Here is a 25741-nt window from a genome sequence, read left to right as displayed (position 1 = left end):
AGCAGGGAGCCTGCTTCTCCCTCTGGCTCTGCCACACTGCCCCTGCCTATGCTTGTGCTCTCTCTTCTCTGTCAAATAAATAAAAATTTAAAAACCTTTAAAATTTTTATTTATTTATTTTAGGGAGAGAGAGTGAGCATGCACAAGCACAAGTGCGGGGAGGGGCAGAGGGAGAGAAGCAAACTCCCCGCTGAGTAGGGAGCCCAACATGGGGCTTGATCTCCAAACCCTGAGATCATGAGCTCAGTGGAAATCTTGAGTCTGGTGCCAAATCAACTGAGCCACCCGGGTGCCCCAGAAAATTTCCTTTAAAAAAAACAAAACAAAATAATACAGGGGTGCCTGGCTGGCACAGTAGGTAGAGCATGTGACTCTTGATCTCAGGGCCATGAGTTCAAGCTCCACGTTAAAAAAAAAAAAAAAAACCTTAATAAAGTGCAGAGGATTTTAGGGTAAAGTGACAGGAAGTTAGAACACTGAAAAAGTTCAGAGGTACTGCATAAGGCCTGTGTGCCCTGAGTAGAAACCAGTAATGGAGACGTATTTATGACTGCAGGAGAATTCCTGAGAAGCTCTTTTGCTGGACTTTGACTGTCTGCAAAAAAAGCAGTAGTTACTTGGCACAAAGGAATCAAGTTAAGATAGAAGGGAAAGAAGGAATGGTCAGGGGGGATCCTGTGACTAATGAGGCAGATAGAATATAGCCCTAGATTGCATTCTAAATATAAGTTAGAGTGAGCCAATAAAGAAGGGTAGCCCAAAGGGCAGAGGATAGTGACTCAGAGACTGTAGCTAAGTGAGCAAAAATTAACCTAGTGGGGAGGAATAGGAGATTTTACTGGACCATGAATTCATTGTGATCCCACAGTGTAAAGTTGTCACTAAAACTATCATGTTCACAGTATTCCATTGCTGAGGTCCCACTGAGTTCTCTGGCCTCTGTTTTGTCCTCAGTACTGCTGGGCAATTCCTTTATGGGTCCTGCTATACAACTATTAGTCCACTCTTTTCCTCAATAATATTGATGACAATGAGGGGCACTTGGGTGGTGCAGTCGATTAAGTGACCAAATCTTAGACGGCTCAGATGGGATTGACCCCTAAGTCAGGCTCCATGCTCAGTCTGGAGTCTGCTTGAGAGTCTCTCTCTCTCTCTACCCTTCCTGCTTGTACTTTCTCTATCTCTAAGATAAATTAATTACTTAAAAATAATATTGATGACAATGAATGGAAGCAGTAAGGAGCATTTACTGAGCAGTTACTATGTGCTGGGCACTATCATAATAAGCATTAACCTAGGGGTTCCTCATTGTAACCCTGTTAGGTGAGAACTATTACCTCCATTTTGCAGAAGATGAAACAGATTGAGATCCAGGGTCATGCTGCTAGGAAACAGGAATTCGAATTTGAACCCTAGCAGTCTGGTTTCAGAGCCTGAGCTCTAATTAAATAGTGCCGGAAACCCTATGATCTTATTTTGCTTGAGCTCATTTGAGCAGATAACCTTGTGTTCTACTTCAGAGAACATTGAGGCTGTGGGGGCTTAATTCCTCATTTCCTATTCCTGTACTTACCTAGAACTCTTACCCACTTCCCCACATCCCAAGGAAAGCAATAGCCTTTTGTCTTCTTGAGGCTCCTCCCTCCACCTGTGCATTAATCTCATCCCCTCCTGTCACTACAAGAATCAAGACCGTGTCCAATTGATTTCTAGCTCCCCTGCTCCCCCAACCACATTCTCCTTTGTTTTCCATCTTTATTCCTACAAATATTAGTGTCTTCTGATATTAAGGAAATGCCCCCAAATCTCTTCCTTTTACCCTATGCCTTGAAGTTTCTTGAAGTAAAGACTGTCAGTCATCTTTGTACCCTTAGAAGAGATGTTCTGGTAAGTAAATTTGCTTTGGATATAGGTTATTTAGATAAACTATTAGCTAGACTCTCTAAGAAAAAAAAAGAAAGGGCTCCAATAAATAAGAAATGAAAGGGAGGAAGTTACAACTGATACCAAAGAAACACAAAGCATTGTAAGACAATGCTATGAACAATTATAAGTCCATAAGTTGGACAACCTAGAAGAAATTGATATATTCCTGGAAACCTGCAGTCTTCCCAGACTGAATCATGAAGAAATAGAAAACCTGAATAGGCTAAACATAAGTGAAGAGCTTGAATCAGTAATCAAAAACTAAACAAAAAGGCCTCTGCCCAGCAAAGGAAACCATCAACAAAATAGGCAACCTACTAAATGGGAAAATGTATTTGCAAATCATAATATCTGATAAAGGGTTAATATCCAAAATTACAAAGAACTACAACTCAATAATAGCAAACAAACAGTCTGATTAAAAAATGATCATGGGACCCAAATGTCATTTTTCCAGAGAAGTCCTACAGATGGCCCACAGCATATGGAAAGATGCTCATCATCACTCATTATCAGGGAAGTACAGATCAAAACCACAGTGAAATATCCCATCACACCTATCAGAATGGCTGTTATCAAAAAGACCATGACAGCCATTAGGGAGGATGTGGAGGAAGGGGAACCATCATGCTCTGTTGATGAGAATGCAAACTGTACAGCCACTGTGGAAAACAGTATGCAGGTTCCTCAAAAAAGTAAAAATGGAGCTACCATATGGGAATGAAAACACTAATTCGAAGAGATAAACACACCCCTTTGTTCATTGCAGTTATTCACAATAGCCAAGACAGGAGCACCCATAGTGTCCATTGATGGATGAATGGAATATCCAGTGGAATATTATTCAGCTATGAAAAATGAACTCTTGTCATTTGTGACCACATAGATGGACCTTAAGCGTATGCTAAGTGAAATAAGTCAGAGGAAGACAAACACTGTAGGACTTTACTTTTATGTGGAATTCAAAAAACAACACAAAACTCATAGATGCAGAGAACAGATCGGTGGTTGCTGGTGGGAGGGGGGCAAAATGGGAGAAGGGAGATGAAATACAAACTCCAGTCATAAAATAGGTAAGTCATGGGGATATATTGTACAGCGTGGTGACTATAGTCAACAGTATTGTATTGCATATTATGTAACTTTGTATGCTGACAGGATACTAGATTTACTGTGATCTCTTTGCAGTACATACACCTACCCAATTCTATTGTATACCTGAAACTATGTTCTGTGTCAGTTATAGACCTCAGTAAAGTACATATATTGTTCATTTTCCATAGGCCTGTTACACACAAAATCTCCTTAAAATAAAATCTAAGTAATTACTTTTTAATTTAGATTTTAGTGTATTGTTTTAAAGATAAATGGTTGTTTTGAGCTTTAAAAAGAATTATTTAGCACAAGGGAACTATTGGTCCTCCTCAGGTCTCTGCTGGTCAGAACATTCCTATCATGTTTTATTCTGGATGTACAATTTGAACAGTACAGACAGAAAGTTGTGTGTTCCTAGGGGTGATGGTGAAGGGATTTTAAATGATGCCACATGGAAGGGTGGATGTCTGGCTCTGTCGGAGAGCATCTGATTCTTGATCTTGGGGTTGTGAGGTTGAGCCCCATGCTGGGCTTAGGGATTACTTAAAATAAAAATAAATAAACCATGCCATATGGTGGGAGCAGTGGAAGGAAATTAGACTGTTTAGCTTACACAGGGGAAGAGAAGACCTGGGGGGCAATATAGCTGCCTCAAGTTTGTGAAAAACTTGCACGTAGGAGAAGTATTAACCTTATACCATATATCTGCAAAGCCTGTAGCAGAGATCTGTAGGTGAAAACTAAGGAAGAGGATTTTTTTTAAAATAACAAAGTTGTGAATAAAGATTGGTCTGCCTCGAGAGAGGTAGTATTTTATCACTAGAAGGGCTGTCCGAATGGTCACATGCTGAATGGTTTTCGGGGAAATTTAAGAGGAAGACCTATTATTGATTATAGAGCCTTTAAAGTCAGTTCTCACCTTACACTCCAGAGAGTTCGATCCTTCAGCCTGATGTGTTCAACCCAGGCTGCGTGGTACAATCACTTGGAGAGTTGTAAAGGAAAAATACTGATGTTCAGATCCTACCCCAGTCTGTTAAATTGGAATGTTTGGGTCATGGCCTGGGCACTGATATTTTTCTTAAAAAGCTCTCGGGTTGGTTCTGATGTACAGCCGAGTCTGAGAACCTCTGCTAGAGCTGAATCAAGCTGAATTGAATAAAATGGCATGGGTTAGTATTTTTACCTAGAATAACTACGACTACAGTGTTTGAGTTGTGTGAAGGTCAGTGCAATGTAAATGCCATCACATACTGTATTTATGCCTTACTCAAATTCATATGTCTTAGAACATATTCCATTACGGAAACAATTTCTGAAGAACCACAATAGGAGGTTGCCCACTGTGAAGGATTTTATCTGTAGTTGTTTTCTTAAAATGTAGGTGTGCGCGTGCCCCCAGAGGGAAATTGCCTATAACACTTCATAAGTAAATGGATGAGGTGATTATTGGTCTCCATAGAATAATGAATTGGGTATTGTAAATTTGAAATTAGTGCATTCCCTTTTTTATAAGGTCACCTGGGAGCCTTTCGTTTGGATACAGACCTGGGTCCGTGTTGTTGTGTGCTTGTAGTGAAGTGCGGAGCAGTCTTGCAGAAATACAGAGAAGCACTTGACAGTGAGTGTTTACTTCTCCCAGAGCTGCTCACAGACAGTATATTCATTGCCACTACAGAAGTGTCAAGCGTTTTTTCAAATTGTTAAGTTTCGTTATGCTTGTTAAAAAAAAAAAAAAACACACATGAGAACGATTCTCCTGAAGTAGTTTTCTACTTGTTTAATTTATATTCCCTTCTGTTTAATCTTCTCTTTGAAGCTATTGGTGTTAGTAACCAGAGGGAAACCACTGTAGTCTGGGACAAGTTAACCGGAGAGCCTCTCTACAATGCTGTGGGTAAGCTATTGTTCATGGATGTCAAATGCAAGGCCTTTCTCCACTTGCAAGCACTGTCCCCCCTGAAATGTGTGGCTGAGAAAGCATGCAGCCTTGTTTCCTGTATTCGGATGGGATGGCCAGAATAGTCCTCTAAGAAATGAGTTGTTCTCTATTTGCCACTTCAGGTAGTTATTGACATCTTGAATCACATCTTTCTCTTACTTTCTCCTTTTCCTGATTATTTGTATTATACAAATGGTTCAGCATTACCACAAATGTTTCACAGTCCCTGCTGTTCCTGATGCCTAGAAGAGATCACGCCTCCTCCCCTGAAAAATCAAAATTAACACATGTTCACAGTCATCTCTCTGTGAGGTACTTGTGTACTTGTTCTTCCCATCTAGTAATTGGAATTGACTCATCTGAGGTTATGAAAATAAAATCTCTACATTTTAGCTCCTTCTGCTACACATCAGGCTATTTCAGCAGGGGTTCAAAAACTCAAAATTGCAAATAACACCAACATTAGGTATCACATCTTACTTAAGTGTGAATGACCATGAGTATAATGTAGCATACTCTTCGCACGTGACATTTGGGTGGTAAATGACACTGTCAGTTGCTAAAAGGAGAAGTTTGTTGTAAATATACTGTCACTGAAATGCATCATTCTGTTCACAAATAGTAAAACACAAGTTTTTGTCAATAAAATGCCAGGTTGTGAGGTGGGGAATGGAGGCAGAAGCAGAGATGGGATGATTTCTAGAGTGACCTGTTTTTACTTGATAGTTATTTGAGTAGTATAGTTTAGTATTGATTGGGAGAAAGTGATATTCAAGCAGAAAATACACTAAAATGGTGCCTTGTAAGAATAGCATGAAACCTTTAGAAAAAACCTTAATAAAAAATTAAGCTATTTAATGTTACTGTGTTATCAGAGACCATTTAGTTTGTCTTCTGTACTTGTTATAAAAAAATTAAAGGCTCAGAAATGTCAAAGAATTGCAACCATAGGTCTGTTACACAAAAGTACATGTTTTAAATCTTTATTTTGTTTTCATTCTCATGAGCAAATCATGTTGAATACAAGTAAAGCAGGACATTACAATTTTCATGACTGATATCCAGGGGGTACTCTTTCACGGATCACTATTTGCCAACTTCTTGAACTAGTTAGGGTTTTACTCCCCCCCCCGCCCCCCGTACCGAAAAGGAAGGACCTTCTCAAAGGAGCCAGAAAGTTCCTGTTAAACTCTAACTTTGAATTGTAAAAATGCAACTTTGGACTTTGAGTTGTCATTTTAAAATAATGCAACTAGGTTAGTTGAAGTTATACTTAAAGTAAAAGAGTTAAGTAAAAATTTTATCAGAAATACTTTCTTTTTTTTTTAAATTTTATTCATTTATTTATTTAGACCGATGGAGATCACAAGCAGGCAGAGAGGCAGGCACAGAGAGAGGAGGAAGCATCCCCCCCCCCCAGGAGAGAGCAGAGAGCCCATCGCGGGCCAATCCCAGGACCCTGGGATCATGACTGGAGGCAAAGGCAGAGGCTTTAACCCACTGAGCCACCCAGGGGCCCTTTCTTTTCTGATGTGCTTATGTACTCGTTTCCTCTTCTTCTACCATTGTCCCTCTGTGCCCCATCCTATGTGCTTTTCAGTACTAATTTCTACTGCATCTGTAGAATGTGAAGAACTTTTTTCAATCCTGAGCCAGGCTCTTGTCTGAGAACTTATGTGTTTGGTGCTATACTGGGTGTATTATAGAGGGTATGAGTTATTGGCCAGTTTTATAAACATTTTGTAACCTAGTTTTGGTAAGAGACTAATACAAAATTAGGGAATCATTGATAAACTATGCTGCTAAAATGAATAGGAATTAGAGCAAGTGCATGTTAGTATGGATTTTTAATTTGGACATACTGTTGGGGGAGCTTGAACTCTGTCCTAGACCTTGAAGAATGTGTTGGATTACATTAGGAAAAATGAAAAATGAACGCTAGCGTGAACAAGTTATGAAAGTGAAAATGTCTAAACATACCTCACCAGAGTGAAGAGACTGATCAGATTTGCAGATAGGATGACTTATTTATTAGTTTTAATAGAACTAGCAGTGGTAATAATGCTCAGTAAGTCCTAACATTACTGTGTACTACACATTGTGCTAAACACTTTGCCCATATTATTTAATCTCAATGATCCCAAAGCAGGTTTTACATGCCTTTTCTTACAAATGAATTATGGGGGAAACAGCTACATAACTTGTCCATTGCCATATAGCTGTAAGTAGAGGTAAAGCCACAGTTTGAACATAAGTCTCTCCAACACTCAAGTCTGTGTTCTTGTTTGGTTAAAAAGGGTTTGGTGAGGATATGGAGGGCACTGAAAGCCATACACTGGGTAATATGGGACAAAATGAGTAATAAAGGAGAGTTACCTTCCCATATGGTGGAATGGGTTATTTCAAATGCACCTCTTGAGAACAGCTCGAGAAGTTGTACAAAACAAAATAAAACTGTCTGAGGGACTGGAAGGCTACCAAGGCAGTGAGGAATTATGGGAACAAAATCCAGGAGCGAGGGAAAGCCCAGAGAGATAAGCCTGGCATTTGTTGCTGCTTATTCCTTAGAAATACTTGTAGATTCTAAGAGTGGTATCTGAGGCTAAGTAGCATTTTCATAGGTTCATGGAAATAGGGAGGCAAAAGGTAGGCTGGCAGGAGTAGAGATGAATGTGGGCAAAATCTTGGAACTGTGAAGGGCCACCCCTTGAAGTAAGGTAAAGTAGGAATATACTACCCATCACAGGACTTAGAGCCCAGATTCAAGTAAGTTACAGCACTGAGTGGATTATGGTGATCTAAGATTGCTAATGCGCTTAGCCTAACTTCCTTTCAGAAACAAAAATGAACCCTTCCTGGAGGAAAATTATCTCTAGAATTTTTCGTATATGATTTCTAGTTTTCTATAAAAAATAATTAAGCATACAAAACAAGACATGGCTAAAAACCAACAGAAACAACCTTAGAAACCAACCCATAAGAAATCCTGATATTGGAGTTACCAGACTTTAATCATAATCAACATGTTCAAGGAATCCCTTGACAGGATTGATCATCTTAGCCAAGAGTTGGAAAATTAAAAACAAATTCTGGAACTGTATTAAAAACTCAGTTGATGAGTTTTACATCAGATTAGACACAGTTGAAGATGAATTAGTTGACTGGAAGAGAGATCAGAAGTAAATATCCAGACTAGAGCACAGGGAGACAAAGGTTTAGAAAACCAAAAAGAATCTGGGAGAAAGATGGGGTAAGGTGAGGAGGTCTAACATACTTGTAATTGGAGTCCCAAGAGAAAAGGAGAGTGAAAGGGTAAGGTTTTTCAAAACTGATGAAAGATACAGATTCAGGAAGCACTGTGATTCCCAGGCAAGATAAATACACAGAAAGCCATATGTAAACATATGCGGAGACCTGAAGATAAAAAGAAAAACTACGCAGCCAGAGGTTATGACCTTCAAGAGAACCCACACTGACTTTCAGTTGATTTTTCAGTGGTAGCAAAGTAAGTCTGATACCGTAGAATGAAATCTCTAAAGTGCTAAATGAATATAACTTCATCTAGGATTCTGTGCCCATGAAAATTAAGGTGAAATACAAAAGCAAAGATAAAAACTGCTAATTTGGTGGCCTAAAACAGGAACATCTTAGGATGTTCAAAATTTATTAAGAATTAAAAGACATGGCAACAGTTGTACATGAAAGGAACTTGGAGTAGATGAGTCTATAAACTGTTTTTGAGGTCCTTGTATTGTCAAGGATGCATGTTGTAATAATCTCCAAGGTAAGCAATGAGAGTAAAATAATGTATAATGAGCAAGTTTATAGTGGAGGAATATTGAATGATTTTTTTTTTTAAAAAGGCAGGAAAGGAAAGAAAAAGGAATGTGAACCAGGAAGGAAGGAAGGACAAATAGAAGGCATTTAAATCCAAATATGTAAGTAAGTACATTAAAAAGGATGAGATTTGTTTCTCCTAAAATTCTGGCAAAAGTGTTGAGCCTGGTAATCAGTGGATGGGATTAGTGCCAAGATAGTAGAGAGAAGGCAAACTGGAAAGACCTTTCAGAGGGAAGTCACAACCTGTATGTTAGTAAATCAGATGGGGCATAAAGATAAGGGGCAGCGAGGAGTGGTGGGGGGCAGGGCTGCAAGATTTTTAGCCTCAGAGAACAGACGGAAATTAAGATTTTAATGGCTGTCAGCCTGGGAGAAAAATGGCTGGCTTCTTTGAACAAGGTGAATATTAGACTTGTAATCAAAGCTCATTTCTGAGAAATTAGGTTCGTGGCTTTTGTATAAAGAGATTGTTCAGATGTAAGATGGAGACTTAAAGTCATTACCAGAGAGGTGAAAGTCTCATTTTATTACAGATGACATCACTGTAGGAATGAAGGTAAATTATTCAACAAAAGTTCAAGTGCCCTTCTGTGTACATACAGGTTCTGTGATAAGCCCTAGGCAGCTGGTGACGAACCGGGCAGTCACCATGCTTGCCTCTGAGACTCAAGGCTAAGGAGAGGAATCTAGAAGTGAAAAGGGAAAGCGAATAGAAAAGGAGGAGAAGGAAGGAGTAATTAGCTGAGAAGGGGAGCCACTACTCAATTATGACAAGGATAGATTCTGCCTCCCATTTTATATCGCCCAGGAAAACACTCAGGTGTCGTATCTCCATGCAAGTCTCAGTTGAGAATATCAACATAATATTAAACCTTCAGCAACTTTCTCTTAACACAGGGTGGGATTGGTAGAAACAGAATCAGATTTTCACCTATCTTTGTCTTTGAGCTTCGTCTTTGTTTATACCACAGTCTGTGGGTTTGATTCTCTCTCTCTCTCTCTCTCCCCCTCCCCTATGCCTTTCTCTTATAAATCTTTCACTCTAGGCCTGTCCTCTTCATCTCTCTTTACTTAATTATGTAACCGATGAGCAGTGTTTGTTATAGTCAAGCCAACAAGAGAAGCAGTCTATGCTTCTTTTTCTTAAAAATTGCATTTTTTATGTGGCCTTCTGGTTTATGGTCCAGAGGTCCTTAATAAGCCATCAGCTTACTCACCCCCCAGTACCTGCCTATCAGTGGACCTGAAATACGTTTGATGAAGAAGCTGAAAGCTGAGAAAGGCTATGTTTTTCTTGTAATAAAGGTGTATGAAGAAGCTGAAAGCTGAGAAAGGCTATGTTTTTCTTGCAATAAAGGTGTATGTGTTTACTGATGTCTTTTGTAACAGATACAGTTACAGGCGCAGAAAAAAGGCTTAAAAATCAGTCCATGGATGCACAAATGGCCTGTTTCATACAGTTTGAGAATGTATGTGTTAATTGTGAGATAGACATTGGTGTCGTACCTGAAATGAGCAGTGTCACTGGGCATCACTGCTTTGCAGTTTCTGGGCCATGATGTAGCCATTGACTCCGATGGGCCACCCAACTGGATTGCAGGACCTTCTTGGCCCTTGTGTCCTTTGGCTTCTCTCCTCTGTCTTCACTCATCCTTGCCCCTGTGATACTTTTCTTTCTCCCTCTTAGCATTCCCTTCATCAGTATTCTTTTCCAAGGACTTCCTCTACCCCAACCACTGCCATTTTTCTAAGCCTTTTTCTTCCAAAACCAACTTTAAAAAAAAAAAAAGATTTTATTTATTTATTTGACAGAGGGAGACACAGTGAGAGAGGGAACACAAACAAGGGGAGTGGGAGAGAGAGAAGCAGGCTTCCCACTAGGCAGGGACCCCAATGTGGGGCTCAGTCCCAGGACCCAGGGATCATGACCTGAGCCCAAGGCAGACACTTAATGACTGGGCCAGCCAGACGCCCCCAAAACCAACTTTTATTAGTGGTCTGCATACCTTGCTAGGTTTACAAATACACTGTAGATGAAACTGAGCATAACTACAATGACACAACCAAGCCCAGAACCACTGAAGTGGGGGGAATGGTGAATCAGTTCAAGTGACGTTTAATATCTTCTTGTGCACATTCCACTGATGCTACCAGTGAAATGTTCTGCCCTAATGAGAATGGCACAACTGTTTCCCTCCTCCTTGGACAGATTTTGTCATTCTCTGTTATAGTCGATGGGTGTGCATGGCACCATCCAGTAGCTTTCAATAGAGCACAGCTCATGCTTTAATATCAAAGTACTATTCATATTAAAGACTTACATCCAGGGAGGCAAGAGCCACTGATTTAAGACCTTTAGTATATGAAAGAAAACCACTGACAAAAATCATTTGTCTCTGATCCATTTTTCTTTAGTTAAATGGTATGGCAAACATTTCTTTCCTAAGATGTTGGATTTAAAGTTGCCTGTGGCTCAGCCGGTGAACATGTGACTCTTGATCTTGGGTTGTAATTTTGAGCCCCATGTTAGGTATAGAGATTACTTCAAATAAAATCTTCAAAAAAATAAAAATAGGGGTGCCTGCATGGGCCCATTTGGTTGAGCATCAGACTCTTGATTTCGACTCAGTTCATGATCTCAGAGTCATGGGATCAAGCCCCATGTTGGGCTCTGCACTCAACACAGCTTCACTTGTCCCCACCCCTCCAATAAATAAATAAAATCTTAAAAAAAAATCAAGTTCCCTATGACCTACAACTGTTCATGCAGAGTGCTGCAGTTACAAACATGGATCATTCTCTTTGCCTTTTTTACTTTTTATGTACTGGTTCACCCTGGGCCAGTGATTAAACCTGTGTAATCATTTGTCAAGCACTGAAGGACCTTGAGCTAAATTTTTTTTAACCTTTTCTGGGACTGGATTATATTTCAGAGTATCAGCATGAAAGAAAACCCCAAATGACAAGCTACCTAAAACTTGAAAGCACACTTTTTTTAAATTTTATTATTTATTTGACAGAGATCACAAGTAGGCAGAGAGGCAGGCAGAGAAAGAAGGGGGAAGCAGGCTCCCCGCGGAGCAGAGAGCCTGATGCGGGGCTCGATCCCAGGACCCTGGGATCATGACCTGAGCCGAAGGCAGAGGCTTTAACCCACCGAGCCACCCAGGTGCCCCGAAAGCACACTTGTTTTAAACAACAAAAGTGTAGTTTTGTTTTTATTGTTTTGCTTTGGAAAGGAGCAGATGTTTTTATTTTTCTAAGATCTAGAATATTCAGCTTGGTCAAGATATACTTAATTTCTCCTTATTTCAAGTTGTTTATTACCAGTCTTTGAATGTCTTAACATTTCCTTCAGTCTGGGGTAAAAAAAAAAAACAAAAAACTGTATTTTGCAATTCTTCAACTCTGGCCAATTTAAAAAGAAACTGGATTTGATTTCAACTCAGAGGTTTCTGATCTTTGCTATTTCTTTATATTCCATTTGAGACTTTGAATTCATTCTGGCTTACATGCATGGTAGGGGTTTCATGCTGGATTCAGACTCTGGGTTCAAATCCTGACCTTTCCGCTTACTACCATTCTGTGCCTGTTCCCTCGACAGTTAAAATGGAGACAATTTAACAATTTAAGCGTGGACCTCTTAGATGTGAGTTAAAAATGAGTGAGTTAATACATGTAGGGTATTTACAGTGCCTAGCAGATGAGAAGGTTTCAGTAAGTGGTAGCCATGGCTACTGTTCTGAATTGGCTGCTGGTCTTTTTAATCCAGAAATGCCAAATGGAATGATTGACTTATCCATGACAGGTGTTCTTGGGAAAAATGCAGGGCTTACCTGGGTCACACACACTTGAGTGAGTCATTGGTATGTTGCCATATATACACTTAAGAGCTGAAATAGTTTTTAGTCCCTCCATTGTGGCGAATAGATGTTTTAAATCACCGCCCCTCCCTTACACTCCATTTTTCTTTTGGCCACTTGAGATTTCTGAAAATGTCATCAGGAAAGGGACAGTCATCAATTATAGTCTCCTGTCCTTTGCAAGTGACCTCTTACCCAGCTTAATTATTAGTTTAACTTTTGGCAAGTGATAACACAAAGCAGTTAAATCTGGTTGACTATTACGCTGTCTCTGTGGGGGAAGCGAGCTGATAACACTTTGTGTAACTGTCAGCAGTCCTTGCTTAGGGTGTGCCCCTTAACCTGGGGCCTCAGGGCAACTCCTTTCCCGTCCTCCCTGTAGCTCCTCCTCACAGTCAGTCCTCCCAGAGGAGATTTCTTTATTTGCCTTCGCTTCCAGTCCATTGAAAATAATTCCGATTATTTCTGGTCGATTTTAAATTTTTTTCTTAGGTACTTTTCCCTTTAGTTGTTCTGACTAATCAAAACAGATACAAATTTCTAAGTATTTTCAAAGTCAGTTCTTCCCACCAAATTGACCCTGGTCCGTGGATGTTGAGGTGACTGCATTTCTCTTCACTCTTAAAACTTTGTTTCTCAGACTAGACCAAATCTAATGGATCTATATTGGATGTGACTTTAACACAAATGAGAGTTTATCACATCCTCCAAGTGGGTTTTTTAAACTTATTCACTTCATGGTTTGAACCATTTAAAATGTTTTTTTTTTTTAAAGATTTTATTTATTTGACAGAGAGATCACACGTAAGCAGAGAGGCAGGCAGGGGGCGGGGTGGTGAGGGGGAAGCAGGCTCCCCGCTGAGCAGAGAGCCCCGTGTGGGCTTGATCCCAGGACCCTGAGATCATGACCTGAGCCGAAGGCAGAGGCTTAACCCACGGAGCTACCCAGGTGCCCTGGTTTGAACCATATAAATCAGATCTACTGGGTCTAAATAAGGGACATGCCTTATAAAAGTAGGCTGTCTAGTGTTCCGGACACCCTAGCGTAGGTTTTCCTTACTTCTTTCCCCAAATTACTCTGGGATTTACCAGTTCCCTGTTCCCTTGGGACATGCTTCTCCTGTTAGTGGCAGTGGGCTTCACCTCCTGCCACCCTTATCAGGAAAACACTTTCTTGGGGCCATGCCTTCCCAGAGCAGCCTTTTCCCATCTTCTGTAAATCTCCCCAACAGACCGTGGGCGCGCTTCTGGGCGCCCCTTGCTGAGGCAGGCTCGCTTGTTTTGTTTCCTTGCTTGTTTTTAGCCCGTTTCCCATCTCGGGCTGGGCGAGCACTCAGTAACCCGCTGAGCCGCTTTGCTTGCCAGGGTGCAGCTCTGCGACGAGGTAGGGAGGAGTCATCCAGAAGTGGAAGCCCGCATTCTGTAACTGCTCTTTGTCCACACGGTCGAAGTCGACCAGACCAGAGACTGACGTCAGGCACTGCCTTCGTGTCCCATCCACTCCCTGCCTCTTCCTCCGCTGTTTCTATGCTCACACGCGTAGAAAATGCTCATTCTGGGGAACTTGCACAAGTGGTCTGCCATTTTCCCAGTGGTCAACAACAGAACACAGACCTTGAATCTGGCCACCTCTAGCATGAATTGCCATTATTTCTCCTAATGCTCCAGCCGCTCCAGTTTCTCCCGGCCCTTCCGACCCAGTTGCCGTTGTTCACTCTGGCTCTTCGGTTCCGGCTGCTGGCACTTCCTCAGGTATTGGTGCTCCGGCTTCTGCTCACTCCCTGGCCTCCCGACTCAGACGTGCTGGGGGAGACTGACCGCCACTGCTGGATGCGGATCTGGATCTGGCGCTTCTTTTGATTGTTCTCAGAAATTATCTACACAAGGGGCTTGGTCGTCCAGCTTGGGGTCTTCTCTTTAGCTTTTGGTCTCTCTTCCTGCAAATCTAATTCTGCCATCTTAGCTTCTTTAATGAGTTTTCTAATTGTTTTGTTCTTAATTCAATTAATTTTGAGCATTCGTGAATTGTTTGGTAGTATATCCACCACTGACCATTTTTCTCCTTGGCAGTAGTACTAATTTGTTCCATGTGTTCTAATTGCCTTAAACTCTTGGGCTGTAAAAACAAAGTGAATCTGCCAGCCTTCTGTGACCACGGAGTAACGGCAGGAGAGCGACTACGGAAACCATCTAGTCCAACTGCCTTATTTAATATTCAGGAAATCTAAGCCACAGGGTTTAAATGACTTGCTTGAGTCACATAGCTTGTTGGTGGCAAAATCAGAAGACCTAGAACTTGGCTCTCCTGATCTCACGTCCACTTTCTTGACTCATTTTGGTGAGGGGTTGATTCTGTGGATTCTGCTGCGGATACTTGCAAGCTCTCAAGTGAGTAGTAAAGTACCCAGTTACGTAAGTGGGCTTTGTCCAGGAGCAGTTAACTCCCAGAGTCACTGGGACTTGAGAGCCATTTGGTCATCAGTTTGTCTGTCATTTGGTTTTTAAAGAAATGACTGGAACAAACTGCATATCCTAAAGTTCGTGCCCTAGAAAAGAGCTTCTCAAGTTCTAGTATATAATACTGAATAACTTGGGATGCTTATAGCAGAAGTAGAAAGACTCAGGCCTTCCTTGCCTAGACCTGCAGCCGGAATCGTGCAAGGTAGGGCTTGGAATGTGTGATTTCAAATTTTGCCAGGGGTTTCTGGTGTGCTTTTTGGGTAAGGGTCACTGCTGTGGAATCTAACAGTGCTTCTTAAAAGATGGGCACCTATTTAAAAGGTGTGTTTCTGAGCTCCCTCCCTGGACCTACTTTTCTAGAATTTCAGGGAATGGGGTCCATCTTTAAGCTCCTTAGTGATTATTTACATTAAAATACAGAAAAGTCCTGATCTAGGAGGCTTTGAGTCATTAAACAGCCCAGAACAATGACTTTCAGGTCTTTTGTTCATGTTCCTTGATGAGAAATATATTTTACATCATGATTCATCAAATTCATATAACTAAAAAGTTTCAATACTTACAGAGTTCAGCAAACTCTGTTATTTTCCATTCTAATCCATCCTATTTCTTTTTTAAGAGTAGATAGTCAAAACACACCCAGTTGATTTTTAACCCCCAGCCTGTTGTCGCGCGAAACATGGAGAATTGAGATGTGTTTGTTAATTCTGTCACAGACTCAAAACTTCTCTGTTGAATTCCTTTCCTTTTCCCGATTACTTCTGTTAACATCTGCTGGGGTTGCCTGTGAGGAAAGTCTACTTTTGTTGCAGTCATGCCATATGGCCCCTCTGTGAAGAGCAGACTGCCTTGGTGCCCTTGACAGGGGAGGTCTTGCCAACTCCATGCAGCTGCTGCTAATGGCTTACATCAATCACAGCGCAAGTAATAGAAAACACAACCCTAGTTAAATAAAGTGAAAATGTTTTAAAAAGTAATTTTTTTGTTCACGGAACCAGTAGTGAAACAGTAGCTTAGTTCAGATGTTGTTTGATTCTAGACTTGGACCATATGACCTGAATTCCCCGCAAGTCTTCTGGGATGGCTTCCGCTGGAGCCAGTTCAGCTCTTTCAGCTCTCTCTTCGTGGGCGCAGCAGGCCCAGCCGCACACTGCCTAGTGGTGCTGAGGAGAGGGCTCTGGAAGACTGAGCACCAATCTCCGTAGGGCTGATTGGACCACACACTGTCTACCGAACCAGTCACTGGGATGGGGACATGCATGATCTGGAGCTGGGGGTAGGGTGGAATCCCTGGCAAACCACATTGACTGAGACTGAGGGAGGGACGATTTCCTGAAGAGAATTTGAGATACTGTTCCCAGGAGCAAGAGGAATACAGGCAGCAAATGCAGATGTGGGCTACATACCACGGATTCCCCTGGCGTCCCTCTCTGCCTCCTCTTTCCTCAGCTGTGACAAGCCTTTTCTTGCCACTTCTCACACCTGCAGAAACCACTCTTTTTTTTTTTAAAGATTTTATTTATTTATTTGAGAGAGACAGCATGAATGGGGGGAGGAGGGGGGAGGAAGCAGATGGAGAGGGAGAAGTGGATTCCCCACTGAGCAGGGAGCCTGATGTCAGGCCTAATCCCAGGATCCCGGGACCACAGCCCAAGCCAAAGGCAGACGCCCAACCGACCGAGCCACCCAGGTGCCCCAGAAACCAGTCTCTTGTCTTGAAATAGCCACTGTCAGAATAAGCTCAGGCAGCCCTCAGGGGGAATGACTAAGTAATTACAAAGAACTGATAAAAATTCACTACCGAAAAGAACTGTTTTTACATGCGTAGAAAGGAATAGTGGAAAGGGTGAACCAAACTATGCGATTTAAGTGGCCAGCATTCACATGTGTTAAGTGGCCAAGCCTGTTTTATCTTCCCTGGTGCCCTTTAAATAAACTATGGGCCTGAGGCTTTTCAGGAGGCATCTGAGCACAGTCACTGCCTAAAAATAGCAACTGACCACTAATAGATTAAAAGTGGTAGAAGTTAAGTACAAAACTTAAATCTGACAAACAGAACCCCGCTGACCTATCGGTTACCTTCCACAGTTGCTTTATGTACTGTGTGATACCTTCTCTTTCTCAGGCCTTCTGTCAGGAAGCAGAACAGAAAATATTTTCACGAGAGGATCAGAAAGTGGATGCTACTTACTAGTGTAAATAATGTTGATCTCCCAAAATAGATTTTTTATGATCCAGCATGGAGCAAGAATGGCGACCTTTAAATAATTCTTTCAACAATTCTGGCTTCTAGCCTGCTTTTGAAATGGAGGAGTTTAATGTACAGAAGCATTTCATACGTGGGAGACTGAATCTTACTTTTTCCTTCAATAAATATTACCAGGTTCTGTGCTTTGTCACAAATTGCTCCCAAGTTTTATAAGGTACCTGCTTTTACCTAGTACAGTGATCCTGACCTGTGTCTTATGCCCCTGGCAACTGGCCTGTGGAGCATGGAGATTTTCTCTGTACTCATGTATTCTTAGAAACTTCTTATCCAAAACATTTTTTCATGGTTTTTTTTTTTCCTATAAAAACGATACCAAATGAGTGCCCTCAGGTTTGTATTGTTCTCCTAACTTGGTCTGTAATTTGGCATAAAAGCTTTAAATTCTTCCTCATAAATTTATTCTTTTTTCTAACAATATGCCCATTCATCTCTAATTTTCTAATTTCAATCCTTTGAAAGCTCAGCATTTTAATTGCTTATGGAAACTAATCAGTCTCCTGTACTTGACAGTGATTTCAGTAAGATCTGATTTTTTAAATGAAGTTTTTCATATATGTTGTTATATTTTGGTCTGTAGTGTGGCTTGACCTAAGAACCCAGTCTACCGTTGAGAATCTTAGTAAAAGAATTCCAGGAAATAATAACTTTGTCAAGGTAAGAGATCTCTTCAAAAGTATACTATAAGAATGCTTATTCTTAAAAAAGATTTAGAGATTTCACCTGAAAGACTAATTGGGCCTTACATCCTGTTGCACACTAGTTATTTGATATGTTACACTATTCTCTGCAGACAGTTAAGGACAACGCAAGTATTACCTTTCTGTCTTCTTGCCCTGTGGTGGATTAGAGGATTCGTATTCGGAGGTTGATAGTCTGGAGGGGATTATAAAGTGTCCCAGTGGCTTAAACCATACTCCCTCTTGTTTTCTAGAAAATTCTGGACGCTTTTGAGTTTTTAGGCATCGGGATTCAGGGAGAGAAAAGTCACTTCAACTCCTCACAGAACTCCTTCCAGTTTTTTCATATGAAGGAGGCTGCTAGAAAGTGCATAAATTTCAGCCCATATGTAGAGCTCTTGAATTAAGGGAGAGAGAATTTTTGAAACAGGCAAGGTATTTTTCTTATGAAGGTCAAGGCCCACTTCTCCTACCATCCAAAAGAAGTTCTGGTTTTTTGGCCTATCCCCTTCATATTTGTCAGTGGGACTCTTAAAACAGTGGTTCTTGGTTCTGAAACTAGGGTTCAAATTCCATTAATTGTAGCAATTTAACAAATCATTCCCTACCCTCACCCCCTGAATAACTATCAAGCTAGTCCTAAATATACCTCTACCCATTTCCTATTCTCTTCCTCATTGTCACCCTGCTCAACCCTCACCCCCGCTCCAGCTGCACTTTGCTGCAAGCGATGCATGTTTTTCTCTTCAGTGCTTTTTTTTTTCCAATTTTTAAATTATTTTTATTAATATATAATGTATTATTTGCCCAAGGGGTACAGGTCTGTGAATTGTCAGGTTTACACACTACACAGCACTCACCATATCACAAACCCTCCCCAAAGTCCATAACCCAACCACCCTCTCCACCCCACCCCCCACTTCAGTACCATTTTAGGCAACTTTTAAACTTGCTGCCTAAATCATTAAAACGAGATATTATCAACTACCTCACTGTTGATTTTGTGGGATGACCCTTGGTCCTTCAAATCAAAGAGGAATAATCTCATAACTTACTTCCTCTCCTCACTTTTGAGTACCGTTCTTACTTTTTTTCTAGGAAAGTTAGAAAACATGAGTTAAGAGTCATAACTTAGAGGGTGCATTGGAGTATTGGTCTGGTCTGAATTTTCTTACCAAACATACCCATAGCAGATAAGAAGGAAAAAGGTATCACTTACTGTAATTAGGGGATAAATCAGGAAACTTAAGGATTGGGGGAGGGGAAAGATAGTTGCATTATTTTGATGTATGTATCTTCCTAACCACTTTCATCAGCTCTTATAAATATATTTGGTATTTAATGTACTAACAAAAACAAGAGTTGGATCTGATCTGTTCTCGAGGAAGACTGATAAGCCCATATGTATTTTATACTTAGCATTTATCCTTTATTCAGTACACCCTCCCTTTGTTTAATGTACTTGCTGAGTTTTTAGACAACTACTTTAATACAGAGCAACTCAGTGTTGCTTTCTTCTGGCATGTCCTTGAGCTCTACTTTATTCTCCACTTACGTTATTTGAATATGTGTGTTTGTGTATATATTTATATTTTTTACACATACAAGTGTATTATATGTGTTTTAAAACCTAAAATTTTCTGGTTACCGTTTAATATACTCTGATTTTTAATAGTTTAAATTTTCACTTTCATGAAATATAAAATGAAAAGGCAGAATTTCAGACTAGGTTCTGTACGTAATAACACAAAAGCTAACATCTACTTGCACACCATCTAGATTATAGGGTGTTGTGTCATTTAATTTTCTCTTTACCTTGCAGTGTGGATGCTCTTTGAACTGCAAACATACCACGCTGATCTTTGTTCATGAACATGCTTTTCTGTGCCATGAGATAGGAAAATTATTTTTATCCATATAACAATGGGACTGACTTTAGGGCCATTGAATATTTTGCGATTTGTTGAGGTTTTTGGTTTGGTGTTTTATTTCAATTTGCGGGCTGAATTTCATGACTGTGTTTAGTCCAAGACAGGCCTTCCACTTAGCACTTACTTCAGTGCGGTGAAACTTCGTTGGCTCCTTGACAATGTGAGAAAAGTTCAAAGGGCTGTTGAAGAAGATAGAGCTCTTTTTGGGACCATTGATTCATGGCTTATTTGGGTACGTTTAAATATAATGTTATGTATGGAGAAAGTTTTTGAGAATTTTTTTAGATGGTCTTGTCTTCTATTTTCTACTAAGAGTTCAAACTTTTTAAAAAAGATTTTATTTCTTTGAGAGAGAGAGCGAGCGTGTGTGTGTGTGTGTGTGTGTGTGTGTGTGTGTGTGTATGCATGAGCTGGGAGAGGGGCAGAGGACAAGGGAAAGAGAATATTAAGCAGGCTCCATGCCCAGCTTGGAGCTGATGTGCGTTCTCATGACCCTGAGATCATGACCTGAGCCAAAATCAAAGTTTGTCACTCAACCAACTGAGCCACCAGGCACCTCGAGTTGAATCTTGTTAGCTGGCAAAATTATTAAGAAAAGCCACTTGAGAGACCGCAGAACATTTCTGCCTCTGTTTAGGAGGCATTTTTGCAAAAAGAAAGAAGAATAGAGTTGTAGGGGGCTGAGGGAAGGGGGGAATGATTACTAATAGATACAGAGTATACCTTTGTGGTGATGGAAATATCTTGGAACTAGAGAGAGGTGTGGGTGCACAACATCATGAATGTGCTAAATGACACTGAGTTGTCTGCTTTGAACTGATTAATGGTTAATGTGAATTTTTCCTCAAAAATTTTTAAATAGATGCTTTGGAATAAAAGGCATTTTTGCCTACGTCTTCCTTAGTTTTCTTGCTTTATTGCCATAAAAATGGAGGGTGATTACCAAAACCACATCTCATATTTATTATCTTTAGAAAAGGTAATTTAGGTAATTAATTAGTAATTCATAATTTAGGTAGTCTTTTTCTTCTTGCCTATCATGTGCTCTTTTCCAGTGGTCATTTCTTTTCTTTTCTTTTTTTTTTTAAAGATTTTATTTATTTATTTGATAGACAGAGATCAGAAGTAGGCAGAGAGGCAGGCAGAGAGGCAGGCAGAGAGAGAGGAGGAAGCAGGCTCCCCGCTGAGCAGAGAGCCCGATGTGGGGCTCCATCCCAGGACCATGGGATCATGACCTGAGCCAAGGCAGAGGCTTTAACCCACTGAGCCACCCAGGCGCCCTCCAGTGGTCATTTCTTAAAGGAAGTAACTATTTAACATAATAGAACACCTGTGTGACTATCCTCGGCTTTCAGCATTACGCAGCTGTCTCTTATTAAGCCATAATATGAAAAAATCATAATGGAATTTTGAAGTATAATCTTTTTGCCTAAGCTGAACACAGATGAGTAGAAACTTAACATTTTAGACATTTCCCAGAGTTATCTCAAAAGTACATGTTCTCTCTTCCCCTTTCTCTTTGTTTGTTCTTTTGTTATTTTTACTATGGGCATTTTCAGCTATACCCAAGAGAGTGAATAGTGTAATGGACCTGTGCAACAGTGTACCAGCTATGGCAATCAACTATGGCCAGTCTTGTTTCAGCTACACTCACACACTCTTCTCCCCACAGATAAGTGTAAAGCAAATCCCCACACATACCATTTCATTTGTAATTACTTTAGTAAGTATGTGATTATCTTTTCAACATTCAGGAGAGCTTCAGAGGAATATTGTCCCTGTTCTCACTTGCCAGATCCACAAAGCAGATCTTCTAGAACCAGCACTAGGAAGAAGTGCATTCCCCAGCCCTCCCTGTGCTTGGCCAGGCCACGCCCGGGTTGGTGCTCACTTGGCCCGCAGTTTTCATACCCGTCACATTGAAATACTTCTCACAGTAGTTCTGACAGTCAGTTGTTTGAAACCAGAGTAAGGCAGGATGGGGCCCCTGTGAGCTGAGGGAGGGAGCTCAGTTAGCTGCGGGTTGGGGGGTTGGGGGCGTAGGTGCTGAGATGCCTTATCTTTTTTTTTCTTTCTTTTTTTTTGTCTGAGATTCCTTTGCTGCTCTGTTGTTCCTTTCTTACCTCTTACTGCTCCCACACAAAAGAAAGCAGCAGTGCTGGGGGGTATTAACACAGGAGATTTTAAAACTCTGCTTTCAGGATACATACTTGGGTAGGCACAACCCAGTGAGAATCGTTACTCCAAAAAACTAAATCACAAACAGAGGAACAGCAGCACAGAGTTCTATAAGATCCTGAAGAGGCAGACATGCTGATATATTTCATTTTGCCAAATGTGGTAAGACTGCCTTTTCCAAAGATAACAGATGAAAACAAAACTGATGTTTTTTCGGTTTAGCTAACAATTTACTAGAATGCTGTTGTCTAATGTGGTAGCCACTTAAGCACGTGTGGCTACTGAACACTTCAAATATGGGAAAGCACTGCTTCCTAGCCATATCAAATATTAAATATCAAATAATTGATATGTTCAGTGAGTGTAAAATATATACTATGCTTAAGTAGGTGAAATGTTGGGGTGCCTGGCTGGGTCAGTCAGTAGAACATGCCACTCTTGATCTAGGGGTTGTGAGTTCAAGCCCCATGTTGGATGTAGAGATTAATTAAAATAATAAAATAAAATAAAATAATATAAAATAGGGGTGCCTGGGTGGTTCAGATGGTTAAGCGTCTACCTTTAGCTCAGGTCCTGATCCTGGGGTTCTGGGATCGAGCCCCACATCTGACTTTCTGCTCGGCGGGAAGCCTGCTTTCCCTCTCCCACTCCCACTGCCCGTGTTCCTGTCCCTGCTGTCTGTCTGTCTCTGTCACATAAATAAAATAAGATCTTTTAAAAAATAATAAAATAAATAAATACATAAGGTAAGTTGTCTCAGTAATAATTTTTCATATTAAAAGGATGTTTTGGGGGATGCCTGGTCTCTTCAGCCACTGGAGCATACAACTATTGATTTCAGGGTTGTAATTTCATATTGGTTGTAAATTCGTATTTTCAAGTACTCTCTGCCCCATATTGAGTAATTTGAAAAAACTTTTAAAAATAAAATCTTAAATAAATAAAAGGGTACTTTGGCTATATTGAGCTAAATAAAATATATAGTATTAAAATTAATTTTACCTTCTTTATATTTTTAAATGTAGCTGTTAGAAAATTTATAATTATGTATGCAGCTAGCATTGTATTTCTATTGGACACTGCTGAAAACTAGAAAATTAAATGATTGACATATTCCATTCCCTGCTTCATGCACTCTGCTACTGATTATGGCCCTTGACAGTGTGTAAATTAAATTGCAAATTAGGGGGTGCCTCAGTTGGTTGAGCATCTGACTTTTGATACTGGCTCAGGTCACAATCCCAGGGTCCTGATTTGGAGCTCTGCATTGGACTCTGTGCTCAGCGGGCAGTCTGCTTGAGGATTCTCTCCCTCTCCCTCTGCCCCTCTTCCTGCTCACATGCCCTCTCTCTCTCTCTCCTCTCTCTCAACTAAATCTAAATATTTTTAAATCTTTTTAAAAATAAAAATAAATAAATAGCAAATTAGTACAAATCTAACCTGTCTTTTTATTCTGTCTAGAGTTTGACAGGAGGGGCCAATGGAGGTGTCCACTGTACGGATGTAACAAATGCAAGTAGGACGATGCTTTTCAACATTCACTCTCTGGAATGGGATAAAGAGCTCTGCGAGTGAGTTGTGTTTTGCCCTAAAAAGCATTTCCCATTACTATTTATAAATCTTACTATTACTTTTACTATTACTTACTATATAATTACTAATTACTATTACTTACTATATAAATCTTACTAGTTTCTTATGTTGGTGGAGCAAGAAACTTTGTCGATATGTCAACTACAAATATACAAGTCTATACTGTGTATTTCAAAAAAGAGACTATTGATGAATATATAGCAAACAGGCCAAATTAATGTCTTGATTAGGAAGTTAGGTTTCTTTAGAAAAATCTTTTGTAAGAAAAAAAAAGTACTTTGTTTTCTGCGTGCTTCTTATTTTTTATCGGCTTGTATAAAGATAGAATGATAAATACCCAAACATATATCTATGTTCTGCTGGCTTATTATTTAACTCCATGCTCAAATATGTCCATTTTTAATAGCTATTTACATTTTTATCTTTAAAAACTTATAAATATTTCTAGATATTTATTTAAAATAGTGTTATATAACCAGTCTTCTCTTACTGTTTTTCAGATTTTTTTGAAATTCCGATGAAGATTCTTCCAAATGTCCGGAGTTCTTCTGAGATCTATGGCCTAATGGTAACAACAACAACAAAAAATTAATTTCATTTAAAAAAAAAAAGCTTTACTATTCAGAATTCAAGTCAGTTGTGTGACATTTTCTAGTTTGAGAGTTGTGACTTTTCTGTAAGTGTGGTAGTATATAATTTAAGAATTTAGTGCTGCTTAAATAGTTCTATAACTTAAAAATTTTAGAATCCTTTTTACCAATTGGTTTTATATTTCATAAACTTTAATTGGCCGTTCTTTAAGTATTCTACTTTCAAAGTATTAATGGAATAATTAACTACAGAGGGTGGCATGGAAATGTTTGAGCCTGTTTATTCTTTTAGTTGAAATAACTTTAGTAGTTTGTGCTTACAATTTAGAGGAAGGACTCTTCACATTTTAGTGTTCTTTCTCCTATTGTATGTCTTTTCATGGCCAGACCACGTTTTTATATTAGATTTTTTGTCAGCCTGAGCAAAACTTTAGCAAAGAAACCGAAAACAAAGAGTCTGTTTCTGATTTGTGATTGCTAATTAAACTGGTTTCCATAAGGGACATTTTACTGTTGCCTTCACTAAAACTGGGAGAAAAAGTACTTTCAGCAAAAAGTGTGCTTAGCATCATTGAGTATCTCTGATTACACGTCAGGGATGAAAACCTCCAGGAGGATTTGAACTGGTATTTGAGCACAAAAATCTAGAATTTACGATAAAATATAAAAATATGTCTAAGGTCAGTTACCAGAAAAATACATTGTTTAGACATTTCATGACAGATAATAGAAACTGTACTTATAGAGTTAATAATAATAGAGTTGATTACTAAGTGCTCTGGATAAAGCTTGAGCAGAGTTCGTAAATATTTCATTTATAAAAAAGCCTTGTAAAGCATCATGGAAGTTTCTAAGAGAAGCATGGCTCAACTGCAGTAAAAGTGCTTAGATGACTTCATAGCTGTCTACAGACTGCGTGGGGTCAGAGAAAAAAACTTATCCTTGAGAAACAGTTTTAGAGAATGGTTGGAAAAGCATTTACTGGCCTAGTCTTTTTCTTGCATTTAAAATATTGTGCTTCTGTCCTCCTTTTTCCCCCTTGCTGACTATAGAAAATCTCTCATAGCCTGGTGAGTAGGTTGCCCACCAATTATGCTACCCATTCATTTGGAAAAGATAACAGTGCATTTCCGTTTAGTTTTAGACAAGAAGAAGTCCATTTACTACTAAGCAGATTTATCTAGAATCTCCATGACCCTCCAAATTGCTATAAGCTCTAGCAAGCTCTAGGTTTTCTTTAAACTCAGTCATGTCTATTTGTTTTTAAGTTTTCCATAACACTGAAAGTGGTGTTTCAAAGTAAAAGACTAAGCTAGTTTCTTGGAATGAGAAATTCTGATACTCCCCATGACAAAGTACAGTTGTGATGTGCTTTGG

The 25741-nt window shown here is 39.9% G+C and overlaps 1 protein-coding gene across 1 annotated transcript in view; it reads left to right on the top strand.

The window, feature by feature from the left end:
- Positions 1-25741, top strand: part of GK (glycerol kinase) — a 77106-nt gene that overhangs the window by 17050 nt on the left and 34315 nt on the right. The window contains exons 4-9 of the mRNA XM_047715633.1: positions 4841-4918; positions 14335-14418; positions 17973-18049; positions 20098-20235; positions 23643-23753; positions 24277-24342. Coding sequence (XP_047571589.1) covers positions 4841-4918; positions 14335-14418; positions 17973-18049; positions 20098-20235; positions 23643-23753; positions 24277-24342 — 554 coding nt within the window. The remainder of the gene's footprint in view (positions 1-4840; positions 4919-14334; positions 14419-17972; positions 18050-20097; positions 20236-23642; positions 23754-24276; positions 24343-25741) is intronic.

Source organism: Lutra lutra, chromosome X, assembly GCF_902655055.1.
Source record: "Lutra lutra chromosome X, mLutLut1.2, whole genome shotgun sequence".
Classification (NCBI taxonomy): Eukaryota; Metazoa; Chordata; class Mammalia; order Carnivora; family Mustelidae; genus Lutra; species Lutra lutra.
Note: the sequence above shows the minus strand (reverse complement) of the source record. Positions and strands in the feature narration are given on the sequence as shown.